Raw genomic sequence first — 10,808 nt, 5'->3', positions numbered from 1 at the left:
TGGGCATCACGCCGGAGGTGCTGCTGGCGTCCTCTGGCCTGCTGGACCGTGCCACCCTCCTCACCTTACTCCAGGCTGCCACAGGTACCTCCCTCTTCCTCCTCATCGTCTCGTCTGTTTCTCCCTCCTCGTCTGAGCATATTGCCTCCCTTGTCTGTCTTCTCCTCCAACTCTTTTTCTGTTTCTTATCTCGTTTGTTCTCTCCTTTGTTCTCTTCTTTTACATCCTTCATCTCCTACGTTATCTTCACTGTCTTGTCTTTTCTTAACCTAATCTGTTTTATTCCTCGTCTTGCCTGCGATACCTTGATACACTTATACAGCGTTTGAATAAAGTGGTTTCCATGTAGATTAATCAACGTCAGATAGATCAAACGTTATACTAGAAATAATAACATTAATAATGCAGTTAGACGAAGGAATAAATGAAAAAGTGTACAGAGAAGTAGAGGAAGGGGTGCGGGTGTCATACAGATGCGTGTCCATTCATAGTTGCCACACATCTTTTGTCATGTCTTCAAGACACTCACACGTTAATGCATGATGATCCTTGGTTGTCTGGCAATGAATGTTATGGAGAACTTGAATGATAATTACTGCAGCCAGATCTTGCTACGGACATCTGATTATTCTAACACCTATATCTTTATGATAACCAACTGAAACTTTTCTTCTAATCTTAGTGATAGATATGAAAACACCAGCAGCCCAGTGGCTGTGTGTATGTTAGCAGAAGAGACGAAAAAAAATCAAGCTTCTCGTCTGAAGAGCAAAAAAGCAACGAGATGACTTCACGAGCTACCCCTAAAACCTTTATATTTACGTGGGTGTTAATAACGTCAGGCTTGTAACCTTGAAGCAAAATATCTCGTTATTTTCTAAAGTTATTTACGTTGTCACTTTCAGCTACTCTTTCGAGTAAATCATCTCCTATGTGAACAATCCTGTTGACATAGATAACTTAAAAATGGCGGTGCACCACACTTATACTTACAAAATGGGGCAAATTCATGTTTGAACTGTGACAAGAGATGGTTCAACCTCAAGTTGTTTCTTCTGAAAATGAGACTTTGTCATCTTTGTATTGTTTTATCTTGTTGTCCGCTGATGTTGTCACTGTCGTACTGACACCTGCTTCACGTTGGACCTGCTGATGACGAGGGTTCACTATTTTGTGAACTTCACGTCTCGGACGTATACCAGATTTTGACACATGTATCATTTCGGATCCTGCCATGTACCAGCCGTAGACACAGAGACTATCTGCCGCTTCTCTAACAACAGGTTTACATATAACTGATAATTGTAGTTGAAATATTAAGGGTCGCTGGTTTTTAGCAATATAAACATCTTTTGTTTAAAGACAGAATAGCTAAGTCGGCTGGCACCTCTCGACTGAAATCACTTCGCTCAACATTTCATTAAGTAATACTTCATACGCTCAACGCTTCAATAAGTAATACTTCATACGCTCAACGCTCCATTGAGTAATACTTCATAGTCTGATTCTGTTATACAGTCATACAAAATGTACTTCCCAGCCGCAGTGCATGTGGACGACGGTGTGGTCGTGGTTGTTCACGAAAAAATACATGTGCACGTGTGTAGACAGCATCATCCTGGGCCTCACTTACTGATCATCGTTGTCCACCTCCCCAGGTCAACGTCTCACGTCGGCCCAGCAGTACGACTACCCGGCCGACTACATCACCGACCGGGTCATCACCCCCACCAAGTACCGGGGGCCCCCCTCCAGGGAGTGTGGCACCCAGTGTGACGACCCTCCTCCTGACAGGTTAGTGTGGCACCCAGTGTGACGACCCTCCTCCTGACAGGTGAGTGTGGCACCCAGTGTGACGACCCTCCTCCTGACAGGTTAGTGAGGCACCCAGTGTGACGACCCTCCTCCTGACAGGTTAGTGAGGCACCCAGTGTGACGACCCTCCTCCTGACAGGTTAGTGTGGCACCCAGTGTGACGACCCTCCTCCTGACAGGTTAGTGAGGCACCCAGTGTGACGACCCTCCTCCTGACAGGTTAGTGTGGCACCCAGTGTGACGACCCTCCTCCTGACAGGTTAGTGTGGCACCCAGTGTGACGACCCTCCTCCTGACAGGTTAGTGAGGCACCCAGTGTGACGACCCTCCTCCTGACAGGTTAGTGTGGCACCCAGTGTGACGACCCTCCTCCTGACAGGTTAGTGTGGCACCCAGTGTGACGACCCTCCTCCTGACAGGTTAGTGAGGCACCCAGTGTGACGACCCTCCTCCTGACAGGTTAGTGTGGCACCCAGTGTGACGACCCTCCTCCTGACAGGTGAGTGTGGCACCCAGTGTGACGACCCTCCTCCTGACAGGTGAGTGTGGCACCCAGTGTGACGACCCTCCTCCTGACAGGTGAGTGTGGCACCCAGTGTGACGACCCTCCTCCTGACAGGTGAGTGTGGCACCCAGTGTGATGAGGCTCCTTCACCTGGCAAGTACTGACCCTCCGTCTGAGAGGTGGCACACATCAAGGAAACGTAAGTCCAAAACTGTGCACCAGACAGGTACTACCTAGTATTACACACACGTAAACTTCACTTGGTATTTAGATCAAACATCACCATAGCAACTCACTCCTGAGCTGGCTGTGGGAGTACGTTCAGTAGTCCTCGTTGGATACTGACGAGATTCTCTTCTCCAACACTTGATACCAGGTACAGAGACACAAGTGAACGTGGCACACAGGATCAAAATGAAGGTAAAGGAGTCGGTGGAGTTCACCACCATGATTTCTTCTTCTTTCTATTGTCATTAAGAGACTTGAACATTATCTACGAGACATTACTTGCTTGCAAGGCAATCTTTTGTGTCGTCTATACATTTCAAACAAAACAGAACACCGTAGAAAGACGTCTTTGAATTTATTGTGTTCACAAACAGAAAAAAAAAGTCTGTTTCCCGGTTGTTTATTCTCATAACCTGGAATCCTCATTGGAACCCCGAGTGACTCCAGTGTTCCCTCCCACCCCCCAGCAGGGACAGTCCAAGACGGGAGTCCCGGCGGCGGGCCAGCAGGAACAAGACGTCCTCCTTGCCCCGCGACAGTGGCCAGAGCAGCGACGCCCGGCCGCCCTGGGGTCACAACCAAAGCGACAGACCCTACAGGAAGCAGTCGGAGAAGGACCCATACTCCAGCAGGAGGTTCAGACGACGGACCACCAGGTCAGTACACACACAACTAATGTCGTACCAAGTTTAAATACTGGTTATCAAACGCCACATTATTCACAGGCATCAGACCCCACATACAAAAACAGTCACGACTTCTGTTTCGACTGAAACTCACTAACAGACCACCTGTCCGGCGGTGGACCACCCTCGTCCCTAGGGAATGTCCTTCCCAAGCCTGAGGACACGACCTTGTGTCAGCAGAGCTGGAGGGTTGTCCTGTCTGAACACGAAGGTGTTGTTGACCCTCCGTAATTCTTACCATAAAACTCTACCTCTCAGTCTCATAGACAGAGACTGAGAGCATCTGTGACACATCATGAGAGATTTGTATGTAGGTCCGCCTCAACTTGTATCGCCGTCAGGATTTGAATATATAGGGATTTTTCTGCCTCAAGTTCACATGTGTTCGTGTTTCTCTGTGTGTAATTGCGTTTCTGTGTTTCATAAGTCCTTGTAATGGACTCAGTCCTTTATAAGTACAGTATCTAGTCCTTGCAGTGGACCCAGTCCTTGCAGTGGAGCCAGTCCTTGCAGTGGACCCAGTCCTTGCAGTGGACCCAGTCCTTGCAGTGGACCCAGTCCTTGCAGTGGACCCAGTCCTTGCAGTGGACCCAGTCCTTGCAGTGGACCCAGTCCTTGCAGTGGAGCCAGTCCTTGCAGTGGACCTAGTCCTTGCAGTGGAGCCAGTCCTTGCAGTGGACCCAGTCCTTGCAGTGGACCCAGTCCTTGCAGTGGAGCCAGTCCTTGCAGTGGACCCAGTCCTTGCAGTGGACCCAGTCCTTGCAGTGGAGCCAGTCCTTGCAGTGGAGCCAGTCCTTGCAGTGGACCCAGTCCTTGCAGTGGAGCCAGTCCTTGCAGTGGACCCAGTCCTTGCAGTGGACCCAGTCCTTGCAGTGGAGCCAGTCCTTGCAGTGGAGCCAGTCCTTGCAGTGGACCCAGTCCTTGCAGTGGAGCCAGTCCTTGCAGTGGAGCCAGTCCTTGCAGTGGACCCAGTCCTTGCCGTGGAGTCACTGGATAGTTCACAGTGTTGTGTGTTGCTGTGCAGGTCGTTGAGTCGGTGCGATCGAGACACAGCCACGGAGGAGAGCGACCAGCCGCAGCCACAGCGACGCCGACGCAAGACCTGGGACAAGTCTCGCCAGGAATCTCTCTCCTCTGACATCTCCAGGTTGTCCTTTTGTCTTTTATCTCATCTGATTTCGTTCCTCACTATCATATATCGTACATGATCCTGTGAATGGGTTATATCACTTTATATTGGTTGTGCTTTCAATATATCAAGAAAAAACTTTTCAGACGAGTCAAGAAAAAAAAAATATCGCCAGAAGTTATTATATAAAACAAGTTTTGAGATAAGATTTTCTGAAATATGACAACAACATTAACCATGAGAGTTCATGTGTTGGTCTGGGCCCCACAGGTCTCCATCACCACGAGACAGAAGGCGTGGCAGCCGGACCTCCTCCTCCTCCAAGCAGTGGCCGCCCATCAAGCAGTCCCTCACGCCCGCCCTCCACCAGCCTCACACACCCGAGCCTGCTAAGGTAACCACGCCCACCTCCTCCTCCTCCTCCCGTCCCCACTGATACCACCCGAGACTGACAGCTGTTGAACATTGCTTTTGTCTCACTAAATCTCCGACTCGAACGCATAAATACTCAATATAAAAAGAAGCCCAAGTCGTAGGTTTTAAAATCTAATATATATATATATATATATATATATATATATATATATATATATATATATATATATATATATATATATATATATATATATATTCATTACGTCATAACGTTTCCTTCTTCGGGTAAACAAATGCTAGTTTCGAGGTCTCTTGGTCAGTAGAGAGGAACATGATATATTCATAGAGCATTTTGCTTGGCATATCAGTAGTGCTTGCTGCTAGACATATTCAGTGTGACTCTGGTGATAAGTGGTAGAATACCTCACACAAATATCAGCAATTTTCGATGTATCTGGTATAGATTTTTTGTCTTTGTTGTAGAATTCGATGAAATACATTTCACTGTTCACAGGGCCAAGTGTTCTTGTTTCGTCTATAACATATATGACTTTGTTTCGTCTATAACATATATGACTTTGTTTCGTCTATAACATATATAACTTTGTTTCGTCTGTAACATATATGACTAACACGTTCCTTCCCGCACATTATAATGACTCCTGTGTTCTTCTGCAGCAACCTCCCTCCTCACCCCTCCTGTCCACCCCAGCCGACGTGGAGGAAAGGGACGAAGACGACGACGATGACGTGAACGTGGTGACGACGCAGTCCCCTCCCTTAGTGCGGTCCACCTCCCCTCCTGTGCCTGCACTCATGAGGAAACTCACAGGTGAGGAGGGTGTGCTGTTCCCCGACCCACTGTTCAGTTGTACACTAGTGTTCAAGTCATACCTGTGTGTGACAGGTGATGCGTACCATCAGCGTCACCAGCTCATGGTTTATGGAGGAAACTTCCATAACAGGTTTTTCTTACGTAGCGGAACACTGTACCTCGACACGGTAACACCTCAGTATAAATTCCTCCGCAGGAGAGACATCTTTCGACGTGCCGGAGTTCGCGCCCGGCACCGCCGACGCGACGCTCCGCACCGCCAGCCCGCCCATCCCCACCCTCCTCAAGCGGCTCCAGAGCGCCGACTCGACGCCCACGCTGCCGGAGATCCCCGCCCAAGCCTCACGCCCGGCGTCACGACCACCTTCGCCCAAGATTCTGACCCCAGCCAACTGCCTGGGTCCCGGCAGTCGTCCTGCTAGCTCGGGGTCATCTCCGTCTCTACAAGGTGCTCTTTCTTCGACGTTAGGCGAACGCAAACAACCAACTTAATCCCATACTTTTTTTTTTACCTTTTGTAACGTTCCAAATATAAACATTCGATCCATAAATGTTCCCGCTGCAGAAAACAGATGATCTACTAACCACACGCAAATCTTTCCAGGGGTAGTAAGGGCGGACACCGCCGTCAGCGGCAGATGCAGCAGCCAGCCCTCCTCACCTGGCTCACGGCCGCCCACTCCACGCCGCCTACCACCCATGACGCCGTCAAGGAGTGAGGAGCTGGTGGCCTCGCCGTGCGCCACGCCGGTCATACGATCCAACTCCCCGCCAGTGCCGGCAGTAGCCAAGCGACTGTCGGCACAGACCAGGCCCGGCCAGCCTCCCCAGGAAACGCGTAAGTAACCAGTCTTAGCGTCGAGGACAAGAGAAGCCTTTGCAACACGTATCCCTGATACTGTTACTGAGTCCGTGATGAAAGGCTGTCTTGGCAGAAAGTACCTCAGCCCCGGTAAGGATATTAGCGATATGCCAGTACACCTCGGTCGTGGATGACCCATTCGAGCAATGAGGACCAGCGGAGTGGTGGCCCTCAGTACTAGAACAGAGAGGAAACGCATGATGGGATCGCATCCTTAGTAGAATTATTGGACGAGATTGTTTGAGAACGGTATGTGACGCAGGGCGGGTTGGTCGGAGCATGTGTTTAGCAACCGCTGTCTGACTGTGAATCTTGCTAGCATGTGCTGAAATGGTTTGGATATATTGAGAAGATGAGTGAAGACAGACTGATGAATAGAATCTATGTGGTAGGAGCAAGGGAGGAGTCATGGATGATGATATGATGAAGTGAAAGATTCTTTGGATCATCGGTATTAGAACATTGAGGAGGAGCAATGCGGTATACAGGGGGTGACGTGCTGTCACTGTACTGAACCAGGGCATTTGAATCCGTCAATGTAAACTGTGCAGTTTATGGGGCTTAGCTGTGATTGGTAGTCTTTGATTTTGGTACACTGTACATGACAACTAGCGAATCGATGTGTGCAAATGAAGCCATGATTCGTTCGTTCTTAATGCCACCTTGTCACAGTGGGAAAACTTATTAGCTTATGTATATAAATATATATACATACTGTTTTTTAAAAACCAAATTATCATTTAACACTCACTAGCTTCCTGCTTATTCTTCTATCACCACACGTTTTGCTTCATCATATAAAGTGTTAATCAAATGTCCTATATTGATTTTCATTTTATTCTTGAAATGCACGAGAAGTTTCGGGCACACGAACACTGCTCATCTTCATTCAGATTATAAGTGATACAACAAAAAGAACAAAACATGAATGAATCACATCTTGATGTATTACAAATGAGAGCGGCGACGTGCATGACATGATCAGTGAACCGTGTTCCCTCGGAGTTCATCCATGATTCTGTGACCGGCAGGGGTCAAACTCGTTGGGTCAACCAGTGGGGGTGGGGGTGGCCTGATGTCTTCCCACCTGGGATATATATGCCTGATTTACTTCTTTGATATAACAACTGAGCTTGTGTAATCTGATACTGTAGCACTTCGACCCCCACAGAGGCAAGACGGCCATGCAAACTCTGCCTCCAGGGTCTGATGATCCATTAACACAAGCAGTCCAGGTAGGGGTGGTAGTGCACTGCTCTGACCACCTTCTCGTATGTAACTTCCAATCAACATGATTCATGTCAGTTGACATTTGTCCGGTACAATATACAAACACATAATTCTATCTTCTATAACCTGGCCTATCCCATGACCCAGCTCGGTTGCGATACATTTTGCTCACTTAATGTTTGGTTCAGTTTCAGCCTGATTATCTACATTCTACATTTACAATTTGCATAAATATAATTCTCCTGAGACATTTTAAACTAAATAATGTATTTTTCTTTCATGAATCCGCTTATCGGCCACAGGTCAGATGCCGACAAGTTTTTAACACAGTTTATTCTGATACCGGCTACTTTCTCTGAAGATTTATATATATTTTCGAGAAGTGAATCATGTCAACATGTCAAGCTATAAATAACAAGAATAATGACAATCGAGCAAACACTCCATTCAGTGTCTCCGTTTTATTTTAGCATCATTAGACATAATCTTTGCTCTGGCATTCGATCATGGCACTGTGTTCCTTCCAAACTTTCTAGAATATATATATATATATATATATATATATATATATATATATATATATATATATATGTATATATATATATATATATATATATATATATATATATATATATATATATATATATATATATCAGGGCAGGATGTTGGTACCATATATTGCTGATGAAGGTGACGGGTTAGACAGGCTATGTGTGTCGGCAGGTGTGGAGCGGCAGCTGACCCCAGTAGAGACCCCTGCCTCCCCGCGACACCTACCCTCCTCTTCCCCCAGCGCCTCCACGGCCTCGGCCGCCACGTCAGGTGAGTCCCACACGAAGCAGGGCAGGATGGAGGGGTACAGAAGACAGGAGGAGAGTGGGTTATGAGCGTGAGGATAGCGAGGATAGTAGGTATCGGCTGAGGTCAGAATGGCACCAGGTATCGGGTTAATAAAGAACAGGTGACAGGGTTAGGGCAACGGGAGGGAGGGATATGTAAGAAAGCAAGCATGTAGGACGGAAATACGAGAGGTTATGAAATGGGGGAAAAGGGTGGACATGTGTATAGGATATGGACATGGTGGATATAGACAGAGGGGAAACGTAAGGAAATAGACTAGGTAGGATTGGGGCCTAGGAACGTGGGAGATGGGTGCTGGTGGAACAGTGATGTGGCAAAACAGAGAAAAGGTGTGGATGCGGAGAAGGAGATGCCGTGAGTGAGGGAGAACCCGGGTAAAGGTTAAGCAGATATGAACTGTAACAACGATACAGAGGGTGACTGGCTGTGTGAGCACTGCCAGAAATGCATAAGAAAGTGCAATGATATAGAGGTCCTTTTCACTATATATATATATATATATATATATATATATATATATATATATATATATATATATATATATATATATATATATATATATATATATATATATATCATACGAGATATGATGAATCGATGTTTGTAATGTTGCAGAAACGATCTGTGTCCAGAATGTGGACTAGAAAGTGTAACTCGTACATACTTGGGGAGTCGAGTTTCAGATGTGTGTGTGTGTGTCTTGTGGTGTGAAGTTACCGGCTGGGTTGCGAGGGTTCATCGAGTCACTGCAGTGAGCATATGATTCATTAATGTTGTGTTTGGTGAGGGAAGGGAATGGGGGATGGAGAGGTCTGTGGCAAAGGAGTGATGTATATAGATACTATGATAAAGCAGGAGAGACTGTAGTCCTGAATTATGTTTCGTTGATATTGACACAATTGAATTAACCTGTTCTACTTTTGAGGGAAGTTTTTGACAACACTTTTCTCTCACATGATACATGTTATCATTCATCTCTAATGCAGTCAATATCTCGCGTTTTGATGCTGTCTTGGCAGGACTCAACTCCCTGTTTTAAATATCCGTTACATTTTCTAATTCATCCAGTTAATTTTTCATGATAATTCACAACAATAACTCTATCAAATTTCTTAGTTTACTTATAAATATTCGTTGGTCAACATGTGACACCAGATGATTTCCTGTTTTAATATAACATTTAAAAAAAAAGAAATAGTGTTCAGTGTTCATTAGTTTCCCCCCCTTGTTAAGTCGCTTGGATGACATTAATGTTCATAGGATCACCGATGGTGTTGTGTGGAAATATTATGACTGATTCAAGTTCTCCCGACCCGGCTGGTGTAGGAGGAGTGAGGGATGGAGGCCGACGCAGGACCATCCGTGTGGAGCAAACGTCACCTGGTACATAGCTGTGGACAGTAGATTTCTAGACGGCCGTAGGCAGTAGCATCGGCACACACACTACCACGGGACACTGCCGCAGACACACACTCTCTCCCCCACCCCAGTAGACACGAGCCTGAGCCTGAACGTGACTTGCTGGTAGTTACGTCCACTGGGTTGTGAGATGACATAAGCTTAGCAGTTAGTTGGTGTTCATGTTATGAGCAGATGAGCCACGCGACGCCTTGGTGCTGCTGTTCTCTTAGCCTCTGGGTCAATACCCACTTGCCCAGCTCATTCCCACACTGCATCGTGCTCCTACGCAGTGTCTACTGCTCATTCTCTTTCACTTCTGCTAAATTTAATCTTTATCTGCTGGTAGGAATTTGATTTTACATAGCCTTAACAAGTTTTTTCGTATATAGATATTCTTTTCAATATTTTGTGCAGATGTTTTGATTTTTGTCTGATATACAACAGCAGTCATGATCTCCACAGTCATCATCTCCATTGGTCATCATCTCCACAGTCATCATATCCACTGGTTATGATCTCTACAGTGAAGATCTCCACAGTCATCATCTCCACAGTCATCATCTCTACAGTCATCATCTCCATTGGTCATCATCTCCACATTCATCATATCCACTGGTCATGATCTCTACAGTGAAGATATCCACAGTCATCATCTCCACAGTCATCATATCCACTGGTCATGATCTCTACAGTAAAGATCTCCACAGTCATCATCTCCACAATCACCATCTCCACTAGTCATCATGTCCACAGTCATCATCTCCAATGGTCATGATCTCCACAATCATCATCTCCACAGTCATCATCGCCACTGGTCATGATCTCCACAGTCATCATCTCCACAGTCATCATTTCCACTGGTCATCATTTCCACTGGTCAT

General features: G+C 46.4%; 1 protein-coding gene across 1 annotated transcript in view; it reads left to right on the top strand.

The window, feature by feature from the left end:
- Nucleotides 1-10,808, top strand: part of LOC139764835 (uncharacterized) — a 66,461-nt gene that overhangs the window by 45,351 nt on the left and 10,302 nt on the right. Inside the window, exons 9-17 of the mRNA XM_071691818.1 lie at nt 1-84; nt 1,659-1,794; nt 3,016-3,204; nt 4,259-4,381; nt 4,634-4,757; nt 5,417-5,570; nt 5,770-6,021; nt 6,178-6,411; nt 8,389-8,487. The exon at nt 1-84 is cut by the window's left edge and continues 43 nt beyond it. Coding sequence (XP_071547919.1) covers nt 1-84; nt 1,659-1,794; nt 3,016-3,204; nt 4,259-4,381; nt 4,634-4,757; nt 5,417-5,570; nt 5,770-6,021; nt 6,178-6,411; nt 8,389-8,487 — 1,395 coding nt within the window. The remainder of the gene's footprint in view (nt 85-1,658; nt 1,795-3,015; nt 3,205-4,258; nt 4,382-4,633; nt 4,758-5,416; nt 5,571-5,769; nt 6,022-6,177; nt 6,412-8,388; nt 8,488-10,808) is intronic.

This window comes from Panulirus ornatus, chromosome 4 (assembly GCF_036320965.1).
Source record: "Panulirus ornatus isolate Po-2019 chromosome 4, ASM3632096v1, whole genome shotgun sequence".
Lineage (NCBI taxonomy): Eukaryota > Metazoa > Arthropoda > Malacostraca > Decapoda > Palinuridae > Panulirus > Panulirus ornatus.
The sequence above is the reverse complement of the archived record's forward strand: the minus strand, read 5'-3'. Positions and strand labels throughout refer to the sequence as shown.